This window comes from Coregonus lavaretus (genome assembly GCF_964263955.1).
Source record: "Coregonus lavaretus genome assembly, chromosome: 38".
Classification (NCBI taxonomy): domain Eukaryota; kingdom Metazoa; phylum Chordata; class Actinopteri; order Salmoniformes; family Salmonidae; genus Coregonus; species Coregonus lavaretus.
Window position 1 is genome coordinate 6,725,334 of NC_140025.1, and position 23,559 is coordinate 6,748,892.

Below are 23,559 nucleotides of genomic sequence, written 5' to 3' on the forward strand. Positions count from 1 at the left end.
CCGGAGATGGTCTGGAGAAGAGAGGAGGGGATAGGGTCAAGCGGGCAGATTGTTGGGCGGCCGGCCGTCACAAGTCGCAAGATTTTATTTGGAGAGAGAGGGGAGAAAGATATCAAATTGTTTTCATGACCCACCATGTAAAAAAGTGATGTAATCAACAGCCAATGTTAACTTTTTAAATTGGGGCTATGACAGTCTATTACAAATCAGTCTGACTATACTTTTGACAGTATTTAAATCTGAAGGAAATATGGAAGTATGGGTTGAAGTGACTGAAATCACAATGGTTTTGGGAAGTTCAGAAGATCATCGTAGGCCGTCATTGTTAATAAGAATTTGTTCTTAACTGACTTGCCTAGTTAAATAAAGGTTGAATAAAAAATAAAATAAAACAAATCAGGCAATAATTTTGTATGAACTTCTTTGTAGAAATGGACATCATTTATTTCACCCAGTCTGATGTGGTGCCTGGGCTTGTCCACTCTGTTCTAATGAGGCCTGCTCGGCTTGTGGGCATTGTAGAGGGAAACAGAAGACACATCAGATAGAGCGAAGAAAACAGAAACCGCTCTATTTATTACAACTGCATCTTGCGGCTACCGGAGGTTACTAACGTAACCGCGGTTCTACGAACCATGCGCGATTTTTTGTACTTTTCTTTCAGAGTTTCTCTCACGACCCCATTTTAAAATCAGGCGACCCCACATGGGGTCACGACCCTTAGTTAGGGAAACGCTGGGATAAACTGATAGACTCCTGTGTGATCTCAGCACCAATGTAAGCAAACCGACAAGGTCTATCAGTCCGGGTTGTTTGCTTGACTCAAGACTGTGTTGCACTGAGCAAAAGCCTAACTCTTGGAGTTACCACAACTCCTTGGGCCTTAGGCAATATTATGTATATTCATCCCTCCTTAGGGGATAGTACGGTAAATTTAGCAATGTTTGCATTCAGCATCACTCCGCCAAGGGAAATATAGTATTCTTTCTAACAAAGATATCTACATATATTTCAGGATGTTATGTATCACTGGAAATTCATGTAAACATTACAGTTTTGAAATCATAGCTTGTACAAAAAAAAGTGGTCTCTTGGTACACCTTACCCCGGGTATGGGGTAAATTTAGGTGCGGGACAGGGTAAGTTAAGCCGCCTACAAATTTCTGTACTGAATGAAATATTACCACTACCTTTTCATGCTAGATTTAGGACCTCATATTGAAGCTTTTAGAGACCCCAACTGATATATAGAACAATCTTTAAATTATCTAATTTGGTTTAGATACAAACATCATGAAACCTCTAACACAATACATTCATTTGACTTGGTGAAAATGCGTTTTTTTTTCATGTGGTTTCTTCCTTCGCAGACTCCATGAAATGATGACCTCTTCCTGAATATTTGGTAAAATGATTAATTTTGTGTATGGTTTCCTAGAAACAATGGTGGCTCAACTTACCCCACTCTCCCCTATAAGAGAAGTGAACCTCAACTATTTTCAACTAGTGAAAGCCTGATAATCAAAGCCAATGCTTCATGTATAATTTATACAAATGTATCTGGCTTATATAAGTAAGAGATCTAAATGAAAAAAATACTGATGTTATTATATTTGATCCACTGTACAGATCGTGAGATGAGATTGATGAGGGTAGGCCCATTTATTTTTTCCTCCTTACATCTATACGCCTCCAGCCAGTTGCGTGCCTACTCGTGATACAGCTTTGAGGGGGCAGAACTAATGTCAAGCGGCGGTGCGCGCTTCAGCGCACTAACAGAGCAAGAGGAGGAACTCAGCGAAGCATCAGTGTGCGGAGTAGCACGGAATCCAAAGACTGAAACACACGGAGACCTGGCACAGAGATGTGGATACTGTCTATCATTTTACCAATTTTGAGGCTGTATTTAGTCGGAATTAAAGTTCTTCTGTATCAACTGTTCAACAAGTCTTTTACGTTACCAGGTTAGAATTTTCTGTTCATCCCTGTATTCATTGAAGTTATTGAATGCAGCTGTGATGATCACTTCTCCTAGCCTATAACGTTAGCTGCTGTCTAGAGCTGTCAGCTAACGTTAGCTAAATAGCTAGTTTAGCTAGTGAAGGCTTTCAATAACAATAGACAATTTGACTGAGAAATTGACTAGCTAGCGAATTAATATCAAAATGCAAACACTGTTTAACAAATTGTCGAGGAATTGATATAACTGGCTGTCATAAATTAGGCTGCAAGTGTGATGTGATAGATCTGCTTTCCATAACCAGTCATTTCAAGAACAAAATATTAAGGTCAGCATTACATTCCACAAAATACACGCAACCCCATACCCAGACCTAGGCTAGTTTAACCCTACATTTGAGTATAGTGTTTGTATGCTCACTGAGTGAGTACAGTACAGTAGCTACATTCTACAAAAATAGTAGCCTAGGTCTGTAATGGGGAAGGGTTTTTGATATATTCCTATGCACATTTTCAGTATTCATAAATTCATAGTATGCCATAATACCATGCTTTGTAAGGTGAATCACATGTCATGGTAATTTCACTACATATCTTCAGCGCCTTGTGTGAACTATAGTGCTTTTGGGAGGATGGGGTAATCAATGACCTTTAGCCCAGATTCCCCTTTGTTCACATCAGATCTGAATGTCGAAATCCTCATGTGGACTTGTAATCTAGCCTACTTACTGACACAATAGCAGTGTTGTATTCTGTCTCCTTATAGAAAAGGCCAATTAGCCTAAACCCCTCAAACATACCTAAGCATGCAAAGAATTCAGTTGACATTTTGGGCCTAAGCTGTACTGATGTTAGTTTTAGCCTTGGCAAAAGATGCTTGTGTAATTGGGCCCTAGGCTTTATGATGAGTGATAGGGTTAGGCCATTTTTTGTATCCCAATCAAGATAAGACAGGCTAGTAATTAGAGAAATGATTGGATAAACAAAATTGTCAATACTCAAAGTAGATTGCATTGTGTCCCCTAGATTTATGTTTAAATTGACACAATGTCCTCCACAGCAGGGGAGAGGCAAGCTGAAGGGGCATCTTGGGACCGAGCCATCTAATAGTCCTGTTGTTTCACTCTCTGTCTCATTCTGTACTGGCTCTTAAAATATTTTATTTAGAGAATAGGTTGAATTACAAATAAGAAAAAACGTAGTTATAGCATATTAATTATTGCGTTAAAAGCCCCTATCTGACATTTTCTTTTCCTATTGTTAACCGGTTGTTGACCTTTTGTTATCTCACGCTACCTTTATCTCACTGCCTTTGTTAGGTACTCAGTAATGAGTGAAGGCACCTAAAAGGATCATTGTCAAAGGAACAAAATGGAGGCCAAAAGTGCTTCCTCATCTAATCTTCAGCTTGTCGCACATCCAAGGGCAAAAAGTAAAGTATGGAGGTATTTCGGCTTTGACACCGATGCAGACGGGTGTATACTACACTGGAGGAGGATTTACTGTCGCATATGTATGACTCAAATAGCATATTCCGGCAACACCTCCAATCTCTCGTACCACCTGGAGAAGAACCACCCAGTTGAGTTCTGTGAGTTTGTGAAGAGCAACACGGAGCAGATGCGTGAGGCGGTCGCAACGGCCTACTCCAAGATAAAGACTGAACCTATGCAGCAGCAATGTCAGGAAGCCATCCTGAAGCAGAGTCCAGCGTTTGAAAATATCAACCGACGGCATAATGATCTGACATCTGCGGTCATCAGCTTTGTCTGTGAAGGGATGTACCCTGTGTCTGTGGTGGAAGAACCCACCTTTCAGGCCCTTTTAAGGACTGCAGATCCAAGGTACTTGCCCCCTAGCAAAATCGACATGGCAATGAAGGCCCTACCACAGAGGTACAATCAGATCCGAGATGCAGTGCTGGGTGAGGTGGCAGGGGTGGTGAACTGCGGTGTCTCAACTGACCTTTGGCAAAGCCAAACCCAGAACAGGACCTACATCTCCCTGTCCATGCACTCCCTGAACCAAAACGGACTAGGTTCCGGTTTCTCCATGAGTTCCAAGTGCCTGAAAACCTTTGAAGTTCCAGAGGACAATACAGCTGAGAATATTACCAGAGCATTGTACGAAGCTTTTGTCGAATGGGGGATAACTCACAAAGTCAACGGTGCCACCACTAACGGTTCATTGGACATTGTCAAAGCTTGCTCTCTTCTGGATCTATCCGTGCAGATGCCTTGCCTTGGCCACACTATAAATCGAGGGATGGATGAGGCCTTTCAGCTGCCCAGAATTGACAGCTTTTTGGGACGTTGCCGTAAACTTGTTGATTATTTCCAACAGTCTGTGATGGCTATGTATCTGCTACGAGAGAAGCAGAGGCAACAAGGCCTAGCCCAGTGTGTCCTCATCAGAGACAGGGTCCGATCCTGGGGGACCACGCTGACTATGCTCCAGCGCCTGAAAGAGCAGCAGGCCGTTATCAGTGTGGTACTCACGGAGGACAGTGACAACCATCAGCTGAGTTTCAAGGACAGTGAATGGAACATGGTTGAGGGCTTGATTGGAGTTCTGCAACCTTTCAAACTGGTAGCTGACATGATAACGGACTGTAGGTATCCGACCATTAGTATGGTGAGGCCTGTCCTTCACATGCTACTGAACACAACCCTCAAGGCCAAAGAAGGGGACGCAAAAGAGGTCGGCATGGCCAAAGAGGTCATCTCCAAAGTGTTGTCCAGCACATACCCGCAGACGTCCGAGATTGCAACGTTTCTCAACGTCGCCACTTTCCTGGATCCCCGTTACAAGAGGCTTCCTTTCCTGTCCCCCCACGACCGCTCCCAAGTGGAGAGTAAAGTCATTGAGGAGGCCAAAGCCATTCTTGAGAAACAGAGGAATGAGAATGTGGTTACAGATGAATTGGCTCCTCTTTCTGATGAGCCACCCAACAAAAAACAGACTCTTGACAAACAGTTTCCTTCATGTAGCAATGCAGGCAACCCTTTGGCCGTGATATTTTGCCAGTCAGGCACTGACGAGAACCAAGAGGAGCTACATGCTCAGGTCGTAGAAGAGCTGAGCAACTTCAAATCTCAGAAGATCCTGGGTCTCAACGAAGACCCTCTCCATTGGTGGTCGGACCGCATGGGCTTATTCCCTACTCTCCCCAAGGTGCTCCAGAAGTACTGGTGTGTCCCCGCCACTAGTGTCCCCTCCCACAGACTGTTCAGCTCCTCAGGGACTTTCTTCTGTGGCAAGAGGAACCGCCTCACCCCGGCACATGTAGACCAACAGGTGTTTCTCTATGAAAACTTGCGGAGCTGCAATGAGGCTGAACCTATTGAGGATGACTCAGGGGAATGGGGCTTCGGACAGGAGCAGGACTCTGGGTCAGGCCATGGAATAACTGGGCAGTCCACTGCCCAGTACCAAACAGTCACAATACCCTAATCCTAAAGGAAATACTTAACATAAGACTATATACTGATGACATTTAGTTGTCTACTAGTAAAAAGGATTTATGTGAGTGTAACATCCGGCGAATGTTCTATTTCTGATGATGCTATAATTTTATTTGATTAACTATTTGATGTAGGGCTAAATGTATTTTATTGTCCCAATGTTCAAGTTATTTCTGAGTCATTGTTCGCTTTGCTCTTTGAAGTCCTTAGACTGTTTAAGCTGTCCTTACAGTACGTTTGAGATTAGATTTGATGTGCCAAGCTTTGTTATGTGTATACTGAACTCGCAGAAGTACATAAAGTATATCCTTTATCATTTGAATCTCTGCTTGCTCGTGTTCATTTTGTGTTCAATGTGTCCAATACAATTTCCTCAGATGAGTCCCGATGGGACTATTAAGGTATCAAATTGCGTTTATAGGCTTCAGAAACTAAATGAGCAACAAACTGCCCATTTAACTAACCACCAGCCGCCACTGCAAATGTGATGCAAATCTGTTGGGGAGAAATGTAATAGAGTTCAAATTTTAACAATCCTGATTACCATCAGTGCATAGATAAGCACTGCGGCTCTAATTTTAGTCATGTTAAACTGTCTGGCCGCGTGCAGGCTGTCCTTTGTGTGCTTGTCGCACAAGGTAATTGTATCTTCAGGTGCAGGAACTGTTGTTGTCAAGCAAAATGGATCCATATGGCATCGATAATAAAGGGCTAGAGGTCGTTACAGACACATTGACCTGTGACTCACTTGTCTTCAGTCCAACTCCACACTGTACACTTCAATAACTGCAGATTATAACCCAATGTAATCTCTGACACAACACAAATTGCCCCAAAATGGAAGTACTGTACTGTGTGTTTTATAATGGGCAAAACAAAATTAAGTCAGTTAGCGGAATGATGTTTGAGTTGTACTCAGTGATAGGTTGGACTGGATGGAAGAAATACGGCTGTTTGTATTAACCCATAGATGTTCCATTGTATTGCAAGGTAATGGCAACGTATGGAACTTAGTTTTCTTTTTCTTCCTCACACAGTTTTGCCCAAACAAAATGGAAGGGTTGCCATAGTGACGGGGGGTGCCCGAGGAATGGGTTATGAGACTGCAAGACACCTGGCAAGCCTTGGCATGCATGTGGTTATAGGTATTGTACACACACCCTTTGGTCATAACTCAGTAATCTCCCAAATCATTCTGAAATGCTCAATCCAACGTAGTTGAAGCCTGTGTGCTAAGATCCTTAGGTTCATGTTTTGTTGAATTGTAGCCTAAATAATGTTGTTGCACTGATTTTCACTTAAGTACATAAGGAATCTAATGGAATCTTTGATACTGTACATTACTAACACATCCCTGCCTAAGGCAGTTATTTCCTAACCTAATCAAATTTGACTCATCAATCAAATTTAATAGGGTATTGCAAGGAAATCAATGAAACCCAAATCAGAAGTGTAGGTTTAGTCTTTCACTTGGCTCTCCCTGGTCTCTATGATGAGGGGAGGATACCTGCTGCTCCAGCGTACCCCATTCATCCCTCCATCCATCCTCTTTGTTCCCCTCTCCTCCAGCTGGGAACGCTGAAGAGGAAGGCCTGCAAGCTGTGAAGAAGATCCACGAAGAGGGGAGCGAGGGGAAAGGTAATTTCCTCATGACTATTTCCCTTATAGCCTCTCTCTCTCTCTCTCTCTCTCTCTCTCTCTCTCTCTCTCTCTCTCTCTCTCTCTCTCTCTCTCTCTCTCTCTCTCTCTCTCTCTCTCTCTCTCTCTCTCTCTCTCTCTCTCTCTCTCTCTCTCTCTCTCTCTCTCTCTCTCTCTCTCTCTCTCTCTCTCTCTCTCTCTCTCTCTCTCTCTCTCTCTCTCTCTCTCTCTCTCTCTCTCTCTCTCTCTCTCTCTCTCTCTCTCTCTCTCTCTCTCTCTCTCTCTCTCTCTCTCTCTCTCTCTCTCTCTCTCTCTCTCTCTCTCTCTCTCTCTCTCTCTCTCTCTCTCTCTCTCTCTCTCTCTCTCTCTCTCTCTCTCTCTCTCTCTCTCTCTCTCTCTCTCTCTCTCTCTCTCTCTCTCTCTCTCTCTCTCTCTCTCCCGCTCTCTCCATCAATCGTTTCCACACAGCCATTACAGTGGCCTGGCTTTTAGCTGTGTTTCCCGGGGTAAAATGTGGGTACATGCTGGTAAGAGTAAACCACTTCTCCTGCTTTGTAACCGAGGGAGGATGTATGTCCACCTGCACCTTGTCAGAGGCGGCTTGGACGCCAGAGTCCATTCCAAAGGCAATTATCTAAAGGCAGCAGGGTTTTCTCTTCATTCCCTTTTTTCCCCGGTCCCTCCTTCCCTTTAATTTACTTTTTCCATTTATTTTGATAAAAGCAAAGGTCACACGAGTGGGAGCAGGGGAGTGGCGAGGGAGATGTGTTTGTCGGTGCTTGTGTTTGATCAGTACGAGGAGGAAAGCGAACTGCTGCCAACCAGTCTCAGTTTCATTGTCATGCAGATGTGATTTAAAGAGGCTGTTTGGAAAGGAGAAGGGAAGACAGCATCTTTTGATCCCAAGCAGGCAGCTTCTCTCTTCCCTTCCTCTCTGGTGCTGAGATGACAATGATCATAGCACAGCTCCAGTCAGCCAGGGTTACATCATTGTCATGTACGCCCTGCGCCACAGAGTAATAATGACAGATGTGGAAATGAGAAATGGGCTTGTTTGTATTAAAAACAAGAGATGTCCCCCTGGTGCCTGGTATCCCCTTCCTCTCCCCATCTCCGCCCAGCCCTGGCATGCACTGTCAGGCAAGCAGTGTTTAGCAAGCCTCTAACAAGTTGTGTGGGAGGCAGAACGGTAAGAGTTCCTACATGAACAGGAATATCTGATTGTCTTAAATAGTGTGTACTGGTAGGCCTGAGAGCCAATAATAATGTCTGCCACATAGATGCATTTCTGAGCTCATTTTTGTATAGGTGTATTAGCTCTATATGTTGGAGTTTGTCCTTGTCACCCAACATATAATCAATCCATTTCACTGTGTTTGTTTGCTGTCTTAAGATTGGATAGTTGAGGAAATGTTTGTGTGGCATGTCACCAGGAATTCTCCTCTAACCTTTGTAGGGCCTGAATGTCTAACCTTGCTTCATCAGCAGCATACGGAGACAATAGAACAGAGTTGTGTGTTGTCAGAATGTGTTTGCTAAGTCACCAGACAGTAGCTTCAGGTCCTATTAAGCCTCGTTCATTCTGCCCCCTCCACAGTTTAACCCTGTTCCTTATTCAAGACGTCTCTACATAAGAGGGGAAACATACGAGGGCCCGGTTTCCCATAGCGATAGAACGTAGGCTTATGGGTGTGTTTTAACGATGAGTCTTGTCTTTACGACAACGCCCAAAGATGTAACATGCGTTTCCCAAAACCCCACGCAGAGAGAACGGTCGCTAAGTGCGTCGTTGAGGTATGTGTCGATACTAATAGGATCGAAAGAAAGGCAGCGCTGCTCTCGGATCAGCTTTCTCCCTTTCAAACCTTACCTTAACATTAGAATTATTCCAAAATACTGACAACGGATCAAAGCCTATGAGATATCACCTATAGCATGGTTCCGCAACTGGCATTCTCCAGTTTAATTTCCCCCAAAATAAATTAATGACTGTAAAAACACCAGGAAATCAGCGATCAAGTGATTTTAATTTAGGAAAAAGTATTCCCACGCATAATAGAGAGACACGTGATCGTATACAAATGTAAGCAAGGTTTGAAATTATTATGTTTAGTCAAATCTATCTGTTTGGGCTTCTTGCGGTCAATTTGCAGCCTTCAAATTATTTGTAATTATGTTCTGGCCCCCCGACCATCTGCTCAAGAAGAAATCGGACAGTAGCGTAGCCTACAAATAGCTTAATAAAACTCAATTGAATGAACATTACATTTATATCAATATTATTTAAATATAGACCTATATATAGTCTATACTGTATATTTTAATACAGTCATCTCGGTTTTCATTTGAAGCATCTTTATATCCTTCGCTTGTTTGTAACAATTGCAAAGACATTGGCAACTTTGTATTTGTAGTCACATTCGAGCTGACGTTATCTGCGATCACGGAAAGACAGATAAACAAGTTGATTTTGTGTTAGCTGAGATCTTCTGTGTATAAAGTGACGCGGAAGGGCAAAAAATGACGCACTTATCTGTTCTACGAGTGGTCTGAGGCAGTCATTAAATAACAAGCGTTTTCAAGGGCAAATGTGGTGACGATGGTTTTGTGAACCAGTGCCGAGTTTTAAAGATGCTCCTACAAAGTTCTAACGATGAATTTAGCCTCAAAATGGTTGTGGGAAGCCGGGGCCAGAACTATGGACGGCCGCGTGCCTCTGACCAGAATATCAGCAGTCAATTTCCCGATGATTCTACATATTGAAACGGCAAAAACATCCATAGCTCGTTGGTGGACGCTATAACACACCGCGACGTGGGCAAAATAGAGGACGGCCACCGCAGCTTTTAGCAGTTTGTTGTCGCGGTGTCTGAGCCTTTAGTCCATCAGGCACATTTTGGTGTGATACTGTTGGACCGCAACCGCTGTACTACTGTACAGTCAACCTGTTATTTACGATCATCTAGAAACGTACAGTATCTGCTGGTATTTTATGATCATTGCGGTGTCTCAGCAATAAAAGTTGGTGAATTGTCAGAAAGCCCACCTTTTTAGTTTGCGACACCAGTGGCTACATCCATCTCCTTTAACTACTTCCTGATTTTCATACCTCCTTTTTGCAACGGAGAGTGAGAGATGAATCTCATGCCAATAGACATCCTGCTGATTTACCATCCAATCTGTCCTCTCCTCCTCCTTTTTCTGAGCAGCATCAATCTATCCTATAAACTCTTATCCCGAGTTGCAGCTGGACGGTCAAACTAGCTGCCAGCCTGTTGCCAGTCCTCTGTCCTGTCATTGGACAGCAGCTGGTCAGTTTGTCTATGTACAGCAGTAGTCGGAACTGGTCAGAGAGAGAATGTACTTCTGGAAGATGGCAGTATTTCAACTCGTCTTTGGATGACACATCTTTGTTGATATTCCAGATGGCACAACGCCTTCTAGTCTGTGTCCTCCAGCTGGCTCTTTTGCACTGTGACTAGTCTGGAGGATACCCTTCATTCCTTCATGACAGATCTGGCACCATGACAAAGCTCTGGCACTAGAGATGGATTGGAATAATATTTACTACAGCATGGATATTTTTTCCAAATAATAATTGTAATCTATGCAAATATTGGTCAATATTGGACCGTGATTAGAATAGAGATCGCTTATTGGGAACACACATTCTCAGTTGATAAGTTTAAAAAAAAAAAAAATTATGGGTATGTTCATTTCTGGAGGATGAATTCATGGTAAAATCCTAAGAGCTTGATATTTACGAGAGTTTAAGTGTTCTAGAGGAAGAAAGGAAGAAGGAGAAAGATAATAAATATGCATTAGTTTGGATATTTTTATGCTATTAGATTATTTCCACTGCAATGATTTCTGAAGCATATAACCACCATATACAGTTGAAGTCGGAAGTTTAAAACAACAATTGTTTACAGACAGATTATTTCACTTATAATTCACTGTATCACAATTCCAGTGGGTCAGAAGTTTACATACACTAAGTTGACTGCCTTTAAACAAACTGGAAAATCCAGAAAATTATGTCATGGCTTTAGAATCTTCTGATAGGCTAATTGACACCATGTGAGTCAATTGGAGGTGTACCTGTGGATGTATTTCAAGGCCTACCTTCAAACTCAGTGCCTCTTTGCTTGACATCATGGGAAAATCTAAAGAAATCAGCCAAGACCTCAGAAAAAAAAATGGTAGACCTCCACAAGTCTGGTTCATCCTTGGGAGCAATTTCCAAACGCCTGAAGGTACCACGTTCATCTGTACAAACCATAGTACGCAAGTATAAACACCATGGGACCACGCAGCCGTTATACCACTCAGGAAGGAGACGCATTCTGTCTCCTAGAGATGAACGTACTTTGGTGCGAAAAGCGCAAATCAATCCCAGAACAACAGCAAAGGACCTTGTGAAGATGCTGGAGGAAACAGGTACAAAAGTGTCTATATCCACAGTAAAACGAGTCCTATATCTACCTAACCTGAAAGGCCGCTCAGCAAGGAAGAAGCCACTGCTCCAAAACAGCCATAAAAAAGACAGACTACCGTTTGCAACTGCACATGGGGACAAAGATCATACGTTTTGGAGAAATGTCCTCTGTTCTGATGAAACAAAAATAGAACTGTTTGCCCATAATTACCATCGTTATGTTTGGAGGAAAAAGGGGGACGCTTGCAAGCCGAAGAACACGGGGGTGGCAGCACAGGGGTGGCATCATCATGCTGTGGAGGTGCTTTGCTGCAGGAGGGACTGGTGCACTTCACAAAATAGATGGCATCATGAGGAAGGAAAATGATGTGGATATATTGAAGCAACATCTGAAGACATCAGTCAGGAAGTTAAAGCTTGGTCGCAAATGGGTCTTCCAAATGGACAACGATCCCAAGCATAATTCCAAAGTTGTGCCAAAATGGCTTAAGGACAACAAAGTCAAGGTATTGGAGTGGCAATCACAATGCCCTGACCTCAATCCTATAGAAAATGTGTGGGCAGAACTGAAAAAGTGTGTGCGAGCAAGGAGGCCTACAAACCTGACTCAGTTACACCAGCTCTGTCAGGAAGAATGGGCCAAAATTCACCCAACTAATTGTGGGAAGGTTGTTGGAGGCTACCCGAAACGTTTGACCCAAGTCAAACAATTTATAAAGGCAATGCTACCAAATACTAATTGAGTGTATGTAAACTTCTGACCCACTGGGAATGTGATGAAAGAAATAAAAGCTGAAATATATCATTCTCTCTACTATTATTCTGACATTTCACATTCTTAAAATAAAGTGGTGATCCTAACGGACCTAAGACAGGGAATCTTTACTAGGATTAACTGTCAGGAATTGTGAAAAACTGAGTTGAAATGTATTTGGCTAAGGTGTATGTAAACTTCCGACTTCAACTGTAGTTAGCTTACTCATACAAGGGACAAAGAACAGCCTCTCACCACTTTCTATCCTTTGTAAATCACGGTCTCTTGGGATGACCTTATACAAGCCATTAGCCGGGGGCATGTTTTGTTATCTCCCACTTAAGATACGAGATTGTTAGCTTGCAAGGCCTTTGTTGACTCACTGTGACTCACACAACACTGATCATTACAGAGCGATGTCCTCTGTCCTCTCCTCTCTACAGGGCTGTCAATTGACCTCTTTGACCCCTCTCTTTACACAAATATGTACAGTACAGTTATGGGTCGTTAGTATACAAACACACATCCCCTATGGGTCTTTCCTAGTACCCTTATGAAGGCATTTACAGAATGGTTTTAACAATAAAAGGCCGATTTTTGAAGCAAACATCAATTTTCCTACCAAGAGTTGCTGCATATCTTTTCATCTGTAATACTCATTCCCAACAGAAGATCTCCATTTATCGCGGATTTCTCTAGCTTTCTCTACTCTTATTTTATGGAACCATTTATACGGCAGCTCAACAATGCTTGAAACACTGTTCACTCTTCACACTCAGTGGGGAAGAGTCCCGTGATTAGTGTAATGCAGAGTAATTTACCTAATTATAGGACAATAATTTGTTTAATTATGTGCTTGAGTACTCGGTTCGGGGGCGCCACAAGCTGTGCCAAGTGGTTCAGAGATATGACATTCTGATTCTGCTGTGGTGTGTGTGTGTGTGTGTGTGTGTGTGGGGGGGGGGGGGGGGGGGGCTAATGTTGTAGAACTACCCGTAGAACTAGCTTCAGTCATGACATTCTTGTTCCTGTCTCCTTATAGCGTTGACTTTTAAATGTTTTGACTTCATTTAATTACGATTTAACGTGGCCCTTTTTATGTTCGAGCAGTGATCAAGAAAAAAATAACAACGTTATTTCTTTCCCTTGCACTGTTATGCAGATGAGTAAAGTTGAGTGAAGCACTCTGTCTCTTCCTGTGGTGATGGAAATAAGCACGCTATCATTTGGCCCATAAGAATTATTCCTGCATACACAATTACCTCTCCACCTTTTCTTGTAACAATGTTTTGTCGGTTATAGTTTCCATACCAGAGAATATTGGATATACATCTAAACGTGCTTTGTGCTCTTTTATTAAACTGCTGACGATATCATGTTTAATTCATGCCAGGTCACAGAGTGTATTGCCATAATGTAATCTACCTTGTGTTTAGTTTTAGTCTCACGGCTTATACTGTACTACTGAATGAGACCGTGGCTTATCATACAGCTGCTTTATCCTTCAGGGGGAAAGGAAGTAAAAGATTAGGATTTGCATAATTAGGATTCCTGAGATGTTGAAAGCAAGGAGAGGACTTTATGCATATTACATTTACTTTGAACATTCTACTCATTGAAAGCCTTTGCAATGATCTGTCTTGCTGTTTATGGACTGGTATGATCACTTTACTGTTTGTCAATGGTTGATGTAGAACTCAATTAAAGGATGATGTCCTGTCCTGTCCTGACCTGTGTTAGCAATTGGCGTTGCAATACAACTGACTACTACAGTACTACTGTAGCTAACCAGACATCTATGTATTATAGCATAGGACAATTGTAATGTTTGTTTGGGTTTGTTGATGCTATAAACTAGATGCCGGTATATTTAGGCATAGAAGAATGTTAATGTTGTTTGTGTGTTTTGTGTTCTGTTCACAGTGGAGTTTCTGTTCCTGGACCTGTGTTCCCTGAAGTCGGTACGGCAGTTTGTCCACAGGTTTAAAGCCAGGGCTCTACCACTTCATGTCCTTGTCAACAATGGTACTTATACACCAAACAATCTCTTTATTCAATACTCCACAATATTCACCTTTAAAGTAACTTCCTGTAGTTATTTCATCTGAAAATATAACAAACACAGGTTGTCGTCAACCCATGAAAATACAGTGTCTCCTGGTCCTAGGCGGCCTCCGAAATGGAACCCTATTCCCTATAGTGCACTGCTTTTGACCAGAGCACTATGAGGTAGTGCTCTGCTATAGGAATATGGTGCAATTTCAGGCAAAGCCCTTTTGTGTAGTCCTCCAGGGCAGTTTGTTTTAACAAAATAGCTTTTATTGAGAGAAGGTCTTTGGAGACTCCGGTACGGACTGGCTGGGGGGGGGCTCCATGCTGGGGTAACAGTCAGCCACTCTCTGCCTACAAACAGGCTGAATTAATAATTCACCAGTCTGCAAGATGCTCTCAGCAGCTAACGTCACATATCACACCTGGCTGATGGATAATGGATGATAGATGCCGAAGGAAGGACGTAGGGCAGACGTTAGTGCCACCCCATTGAGGGAGTAATGATAGGGAAAGGTCATCACTACACAGACCCCGGTTGCGTCCCAAATGGCACCTTATTCTCTATATAGTGCGCTACTTTTGACCAGGACCCATAGGGCTCTGGTAAAAAGTTCTGCACTAATTACGTAATAGGGTGCCATTTGGGACACAGGCCCCTATAGCATTCCGATTTCCCTGAATTCCCCCCGTCAGTAGAGTTGTCGTCATGCCGGGAGTTTTCTCTGTCTATGCCCTATGTTTTAGTAAGCTAAGCAAGGCCTGATGCCAACTTGGATCTCTTTGACTTTAGACATCCAATTGCATGTCCAATAGTGTTATTGACAAAGGCATTGTTGTAATCTCCATTACCATGTAGTCAATGGTATTTAATGAGCTGTTTCAATCTCCATTAGAGGATGGTGTGTGCTTGAGAGACCATAGACTGATAGACTGGTCCTCTGTAGCTCAGCTGGTAGAGCACGGCGCTTGTAACGCCAAGGTAGTGGGTTCGATCCCCGGGACCACCCATACACAAAAATGAATGCACGCATGACTGTAAGTCGCTTTGGATAAAAGCGTCTGCTAAATGGCATATATAGACAGGTCTTGTTGACCATCGTCTGCGAGTCTTATAGCACACCTAGAGGTCAGGCATCTATTCAGAGGGAGTGTTTTTAATAATAATGTAATACGAATATATGCCACTTAGCAGACACTTCTATCCAAAGGAACTTAGGCATACACAGACAAAAGATGTATGCACTCACTGTACTGTAAGTCTTCCAGTGAGTGCATACCTTTTTTGGCATGTGTACCGTATGTGATCCCTACGAGAATTGAACCCACGACCTTAGCAGTTCCATGTATTTCTCATTTAAAAATCACTCAACAGAAGTATCAGTTACTGTATATCTGCATAGACAGCTGTTATATCTTGTTGACATATTGATTGAATATTTCTAGGGAGTCTTTCCTAGCCACTGTGCTTCTGCCTCTGCATTGCTTGCTCTTTGGGGTTTTAGGCTGGGTATCTGTAAAGCACTTTGATTGAAATGTCATATTGCTTGTCCTTTATAGCCGGTATCATGCTGGTTCCCGAGGGACAGACGGAGGACGGTTTTGAGCTGCACTTTGGTCTGAACTATCTGGGACACTTCCTGTTGACAAACCTCCTCGTGGACAAACTGAAGAGGTCTGGGAGACACGACGCCTGCTCCCGCGTCGTCACCATGTCCTCCGCCACACACTACGTTGGAAGACTCAATATGGAAGACCTACAGGGCAGGTAGGAACCAGGACATGCGGCTGTATTCACAGAGCCTCTCAGAATGATCCCAGATCAGCACTCCTATGCTGAGGCGCTTTATGAATACGGACCCAGATTATTTGGTATATGGCTTCCAACATTGCTCGCAGGTGTCCAATTGATTGCTGAAATTGAATCAATCTCTCTAAATCAAAATCCCAACATGGTATTGTAATCTCTTTGGTATTAGTCATGGTTGATGGACAATGAAGTAGCACATTTAAAACACTTATCACTGTGGCAGTAGTATTTATCTGTTGGCTATGGGTGAATGTCATTCTCACTTCAAGATACAAGCTATATCCAATGAATCTCATTGACCGACAAAACTACTTGATTCCCATGAGTTCCCTTCTTGATACTCTTAAAATATTTACCTCAATAAAAACACTAAAATGTTCTTACCAGGACAACATTATTAGTTTTGATGACAGATAGTGTTGCGTGATAAACCATTATAATCAGTCTGTATTGAGAGGCTCCTTGCCTCAAGGGCAGAGCAGCGGTGTCTCTCTTTCTCGCCTGTGATGTGATAGATGGCATCGTCACATCTGGGAGAAATGAGTGGATGCTGCTGCTGGCTACAAGGGCTAGGCACAACGGTGCTACCTAGAAACAATCTAACGGTGTAAGAAAAAGAAACGGGGGGAAACACTCTCTCTCTCTCTCTCTCTCTCTCTCTCTCTCTCTCTCTCTCTCTCGCCTTCTCTCTCGCCCTCTCCCTCTTTCTCCATTCCTCCCTCTCTCTCTCTCACCCTCTCTCCCTCCATTCCTCCCTCTCTCTCTCTCTCTCTCTCTCTCTCTCTCTCTCTCTCTCTCTCTCTCTCTTTCTCCATTCCTCCCCCTCTCTCTCTCTCTCTCTCTCTCTCTCGCCCTCTCCCTCTTTCTCCATTCCTCCCTCTCTCTCTTACCCTCTCTCTCTCTCGCCCTCTTCCTCCATTCCTCTCTCTCTCTCTCTCTCTCTCTCTCTCTCTCTCTCTCTCTCTCTCTCTCTCTCTCTCTCTCTCTCTCTCTCTCTCTCTCTCTCTCTCTCTCTCTCTCTCTCTCTCTCTCTCTCTCTCTCTCTCTCTCTCTCTCTCTCTCTCTCTCCATCCCTCTCTCTCCCTCCAGGTCCTGCTACAGTGCGCATGGTGCCTACTCTCAGAGTAAACTGGCTCTGGTCCTCTTCACATACCACCTGCAGGAGAAGCTAACAGCAGGAGGGTTCCCAGTAACATCCAACGCAGTAGACCCAGGCATGGTGGACACTGACCTGTACAACAACCTCTGTATTCCAGCCCAGGCAGCCAAGAAACCTGTGGCTAAAATGCTGTTTAGGGTAAAGTAGAATCTTAATCTAGATGACCATTCAAATATTTAAAGCCCAGTTTATTGGGGTTAGGAACCTGAGACAAAATGCATCAAATATAGATGTGGGCCACATGATGTGTCAATGTTAAAGTTTAGGTTGCGCGTTATTCCTTCACAAAACGAACAACAGTGTCATAGTATTTCACCTAACAGTCTTTTACTTCACTATAGGATAACATAAACTATGCTGAAAGTTCTGTAGGACTGTTCAAGGTACGGTAAACGACCTTCTACAAATACTTAGGAATTTGGCATACTTGAGGGAGAAATGGACCAAAGATAGATATGGTAATAGGAAAAGCTTCTACGCTTGACCAAAGCTTAACAGCTGTGATTGATTAGAATACTAATAAGGTGCAACACATGTGGAATGGTCCAACCTCTTACTATTTAGCCTTCATGCTGTGTTTGCTGTTTATCATATTGCTGTAGAATCCCTGTGTTTTAAAAATGATTATAATTGCTATGTTGGGGTTCTGAGATAATATAATAATGTAAATTATAGTTACATCAAAGGGTGTGTTAAATGGGGTGGTTATCAATTAATTTATAACCACAGGTGAGTGAGAGGCACAGGAGGTTGGTGGCACCTTAATTGGGGAGGACGGGCTCGTGGGAATGGCTGGAGCGGATTGATATCAAATTCATCAAACATGGTTTCCAGGTGTTTGATGCCATTCCATTCGCTCTGTTCCAGCCATTATTATGAGCCGTCCTCCCCTTAGCAGCCTCCACTAGTGAGAGGGTGTGTGTATTTATGAAAACTCCATCACCATTTGTGAGAAGCCTGTGCAAACGGCACAGAATAATTCCCATTATAATTAGCAGGTTAGCATTTTTCATCATGAATCTTGTTCTGGAGGCAGCTCTGCAGAGTGGTCACTAGCTTGCACAAAGTCATCAAATCATTTAAAACCTAACCCTAACCTTAACCACACTGCTAACCCTAATGCCCAGACCTTAAATTAAGAACAAAAAAGCAACTTTTTGTTTTCAGGAATTTTTACAATATAGCCAATTTTGAATTTGCAACTGTTCTGCCTTAAAGACAAGACTCGTCCCAAAAAACATCAACCTGCTTACAATTTTGCTGCATACAACAATTTAGCTGCAAGCAAAATGCATGTGGCAGTAATGGCAATTTTGTTTATTTCTTAATGATTTAAATCGCCCTTAAATCTGCATCTAAAATGTCACATTCTGTATTAGTGTAGTCTAATAGGGACAGTGTAGCCAATTTGCTTGTTTGCCTGAATAGTTTTAGATGACTGTGTACTTTTTAACACAGAGAACTGTGCTGGGAAATTAAGCCTTACCTAGTTGGGCTTTAAGAGTAAAAAATATATACAGTATTTTGAGGGTGACAAAGATAATGATTTCAGTTCCTCGATACTCATATTCCACAAAGATAATGAGAGTTGATATTGTCAGATATTGTTATCTATCTCCATCATAATTTCCTTTTGGAGGCTGTTGTCTTGGAACTGGGGTCTAGTGGTGAATCATATTTCATTATCGGATCGTTCGAGTTTTGTGTGTTTGGAAATATGTCTCATATCCACTGAGGTTTGGATTGCCAAGTATTGCAGCATTTGTTTTGCAGCATTTGTATTGCCAACTAACTGCAATATGGAGGGCAGCTATGTGATGCCCACTGGCCACAGAAGGTTGCTCAATCCTATGTCCATATTACAAGTGATGATCACCCTAAGAAATATGGACATGCATGAAATATTGTTTTGTTCAATGTTCATCACGTTTCCTTTCTCTATGAGTATTATTTTATTTTTATGTGTGCTCTCTAAGACATGTATATTTCTGGACTGGTGGTCTTGTCTTGTGGCCCATCTGTTGAAGAATTTCATTATGGGCTATTTCACATCTACTGTTTGGAAATCAAGCCGGCCTGTCTGTCGGTGTCTTCATTCACATTTTCCACTCAAGGTGTTAATCACATTGTCTCTGTTTTTGGCCATACAACAATTGGGATTACTAAAACCTCATCTCTAGTCCAAATATATTGTGGGGAGCAAATTATTCTTGACTCTTTGAAGTTCCCACCGGCAAAGACATTCACTCTCTATGTGTTGTTGATTGTGTTTGTGTGTTTAAATGAGGGACGTGAATACAGATTCCCACGGGCAGCGAGTGTAGTGTTTAAAATGCTCTGTGTTGACGTTTGTTTCTCCTCCAGTGCAGTGGGCCCATTTAGGAGCCGCCATATGCCCCTTATATAAGCTCCAGGCGTTCCAGAGCAGTAGACATGGCCTGCAATAGATCAGTCTGGCTCTGCTTCCTCCTCTCTAACCTCTTCCACTTAACCTGCCTGCTGCTGCCCGGCCTGCTGCACATCACTCACCACAGGCTGCTGCTGCCAGACAGACGTGTTAGTTCACCTGAGAGCTCACAGACCCCTTAGATTGCTGTAACAACTGTTTGTCGTATATCTAAATAGCCTAACTCTAATCTCGTCTGCCCAGCTGCCTCTCTAGCGATTGAGCCTGGGGACAAGGTGTAACTAACTGAAGCTGCTTAGCAATTCAGTTGTGAAATGTATTTAACGTTTTGAAAATGGAACAGAGGACTACATCCTGTTTATGAAAGCATTAATGTTGCAGGTTCGAATGATTGATAGAACTGGGCTTCAGTTTACAATTTTGTTTCAGTTTACAATTTTGAAAACGGAACAGAGGACCACTATATCGTGTTTATGAAGAACATGCCTGTCCTGCCATAAAAAAAAGAAGTTATTTCTGTGTCATCTCCAGACCCCAGCCGAGGGAGCGTCTACAGCTATCCTGGCTGCTTCTGCGTCTCAGCTGGAGGGGGTCGGAGGCTGCTACTTCTATAACGGGGAGAAAGCCGAATCCGCTGACATTACTTACGATCACAACGTGAGGGCTGAGCTGTGGAAACAGAGCTGTGCGCTGGTTGGTCTTCAGGAGGCCTAGAGGAGGAACCAGGAACCATGACCTTAGAAATATGCCAAGATCAGCGGCATGACACCTCCCTCCAGCATCAACAAAAACTAAGCTGCGTCCCAATTCTCAACCCTTCCCTTCGGCCCTAAGAGTGCACTTGTTCCCTTCCCTTCATGGATTTAAAAGCACTGGTATAGGAAATATGGTAGCAACTCCCTCTAGCCTAGGCTGACACCAATCCAATGCTTTTAAATTCATGGGGAGGAGAGCATACTTTAGGAGTATTGGGATACAGCCCATGTCAACCCCAGCCAGCACTGCATAAAGCGACAGCCTGTGGACTCCTGATTACTTAGCAACATCTAGCTACAGCACAAACTTTGGTTGTTGCCTCTACTGTAACTGTCCTCTCTTGACCTCTGTCCTCATAGCACTGCATAACACATCAGCAATGGAATCGACTCTTCAGCATATCATATCTTCTAACATATCTTATCCTCTGCAAAGACAGTTCTGAAGACACTCATTCTTTCATGCGCCAAGTACTATTAAACACATGCTGAACTGCACATTGAGTGATGGAATTTATGTTTTTGATATTGCAATACAAGTTCTGCTGCCAAATTTATGCCAAAAAATTAGCCGTTGTGTTAGAAAAATGTCAGAGCCAATTTCTGGTCCCAGTCCGCCCCTGACTCCCATCAAGGACTGGACCATATATCTGTAGATGTACCGCCTCATAGCTGTGATCAAAAATGTAATGTAAAATATGCTTTGGTGAAGGGCTAACAATGAAACAACCATGAGACTCGAACTTGGTTAGCCTTATTCCCGCTTAATTTACACTTGCCTCGTTTAATGCGTGTCCAATCCTTGTTGTCATCATCCAGGAAAATAACTAACAGCGAGCTTCCTCATAGTACAGTAGATGCCTTTGCCTTGTTTGACTTACTGTGCCCAGAGGGGATATTCTGCCCTGCTATCTCCACTTCACTGTGACTGATGTGAAATGTTGTAGTGATTTTTGATGTCTCTGTGCCCTCCTGTGATAACAAAATGATGCTCATCTTTAAATGTTCTGAAACAGTAGTAACATGTTAATGGTTGGTGGATCATATTTTCAGACATGTTTTTTGCCATTTTCATCTGACTAGAAGATTCTGAATCTTTAAATTACTGTAAGTGGTTCTCATGATAAGAGGTTTCTAGTGTGGAGAGTTCTAACTTGGATGCTGCCTGCAATTTGTGCTCAGGTTTGATGGCTGCTTGAATTACAAACACTTGCTATGACATCTTTTAATTAAGATGGGTAATAGGGACTGCACATTTTCATTATTTAACTACGCTTCTTCTAGGTGTCTCCAATCCATTTTAAGTATGCCTGTCGAAATGTTCATACAGGATATCGTCAATGTTTTGTCTAAGTGTTTTGTGTTCAAGTACTGTATGTGTATGTATGCCTAAGCAGTGTAAGGTTCAGTTCTGTACACATATGTGCACATTGGATAAAGCCAAATACATGCCCCGGACAACTGTCATTCAATAACACCAGTGCCAATACTCACATGCTCCTTAGAATACTAATGAGGGAGGTTGAAGAGAAGAGGACTCTTCTCCAAGCTTCCATCTGCTTTTGTTACAATACAAAATGTGTTATGAGTCTAATGCTGGATAAAGGAAGACATAAGAGATAGATAAACATTATAGATAAAATACATCCAAGATGTAAACATTTCAGTAGGACATTTTAATCTGAAGTAATTCTGTTATTAATTGTATTACCACAATCACTGTGAATGATGCCTTGTTTACCAAGTTTAATTTAGTTGTATTGTACTAATTAATTAAGTAGTTATTCATTTGAGTTTCAAGTCATTGAGTGATTCTTAGATGTTACTGTGTTGTCCTCACTCATCATAGAGAAGGATGTCCACATTGGACACGAATCAAAATAAAAATCTATTGTAAAGAAATTGCTATCCCAGCTTTGTTTTGCCTTGCATCTTAAATCTACTGTGTGCAGTAATGCATAATGGTTGACAAAATTGTATTTTCATTTTCAACATATTGACAATAGAGTGTGGGGGGGAGGTCTTGTTCACGTCACACACAGGCACTGTCAGAATGATGGGAGATGATTCATTCAAGGACATTCATTCCGTGTGTAGACGTTTAGCTAAGTAAGAAGGATCCAGTAAGTCTCATAACAATGGGCACACACTCACGGACAGGGCATGACATTTATTATGTTACTGTGTGGAAGTAATACCCCTATAGCTTGCAAGCAGGGCATCAGTCTTTTCAAAGCGTCTGACAAACCAATCTGTCATTCTTCAGGCTAGCGCGTCATACCTAATGTGTGTCAAAGAGGACAGCTTAGAACAGTATGCTCTTCAGGCACCATGAGTAGAGTATGCCACACACACACACACACACACGCTCACGCACACAGACACGCACGCACGCACACACACACACACATTGGGAAATCCAATGTTTTATTAATGAGTTACACAAGGATGTTTACCATGTCTCTGTTTCCATATTATTCCTGTGATTGGGTAAGGCTCTTGTATAAATCCACGCTGATTGAGGAGAGGCTTATATCAGTGTGAATCTATAAACTATACTGGGCCGGCCTCAGCACCACAGCCACGTCTCAATGGCCAGAGGATAAAGAGTCAGTGATCTGGTCTTCATGTTTTTCTTTTTCTTCCTCTTTCTTCTTTTAAAGAAAAAAGAATTGCATCAGGTCTGAAAGTAATTGTGATCCCATGCATGTGTTATGGAGACAACGTTTCGACCCTTAGCTCTGCATCAGGTTGTATCATCAGGTTGCATCTTTTCCTATCGCTTTTATTTTGCATCGATGCAATTTATTACAGTCTCAAACAGATAGCTAAAGCTTTAGAGCCGCAAGTTCACTAACCCCATGTTCAAGTTTCAGATGTGTTTTTATGTTTATGTGTGCTGTGTGATATATAGTGAGTACTGAATACTATTTCCTTGACTGTAGTGATTTGTGGGAGGACAGCCATCTCTAGTTATATATGTACAGGACATCCTCTTGTTCTGTCACAGGGTGGTGCAGGGGAGCTGTAAGCTAGCACTTATCGCCTTGTTCCCTGCGGTCGTTCCAGCAGACCTTAGTCAGCGTAGATAACACCGGGTCCTGGGGCACCTCAGCTAGGTAATAG

At 42.6% G+C, this 23,559-nt stretch overlaps 2 protein-coding genes across 2 annotated transcripts; both read left to right on the forward strand.

The window, feature by feature from the left end:
* The first annotated feature begins 1,799 nt into the window (after positions 1-1,799).
* On the forward strand, positions 1,800-22,328 carry dhrsx (dehydrogenase/reductase (SDR family) X-linked). The gene is made up of 7 exons (XM_084155387.1): positions 1,800-1,964; positions 6,461-6,568; positions 6,993-7,061; positions 14,177-14,278; positions 15,863-16,070; positions 17,202-17,409; positions 20,210-22,328. The coding sequence occupies exons 1-7, from the start codon at positions 1,865-1,867 to the stop codon at positions 20,390-20,392; spliced, it is 978 nt and encodes a 325-aa protein (XP_084011513.1). The 5' UTR covers positions 1,800-1,864; the 3' UTR covers positions 20,393-22,328.
* LOC311112325 (E3 SUMO-protein ligase ZBED1-like) lies at positions 1,878-5,745 on the forward strand. Its single transcript, XM_084155386.1, has 2 exons — positions 1,878-1,964; positions 3,279-5,745. Exon 2 carries the CDS (start codon positions 3,331-3,333, stop codon positions 5,410-5,412), a length of 2,082 nt encoding a protein of 693 aa, XP_084011512.1. The 5' UTR covers positions 1,878-1,964; positions 3,279-3,330; the 3' UTR covers positions 5,413-5,745.
* Positions 22,329-23,559: the final 1,231 nt, after the last annotated feature.

Coding starts and splice junctions, on each gene's coding strand:
- LOC311112325 (XM_084155386.1), top strand. CDS start 3,331: ATGGAGGCCAAAAGTGCTTCCTCATCTAATCTTCAGCTTGTCGCACAT.
- dhrsx (XM_084155387.1), top strand. CDS start 1,865: ATGTGGATACTGTCTATCATTTTACCAATTTTGAGGCTGTATTTAGTC. Junction 14,279..15,862: donor TCATGTCCTTGTCAACAATG/GTACTTATACAC, acceptor TGTCCTTTATAG/CCGGTATCATGCTGGTTCCC. Junction 17,410..20,209: donor TGGCTAAAATGCTGTTTAGG/GTAAAGTAGAAT, acceptor TGTCATCTCCAG/ACCCCAGCCGAGGGAGCGTC.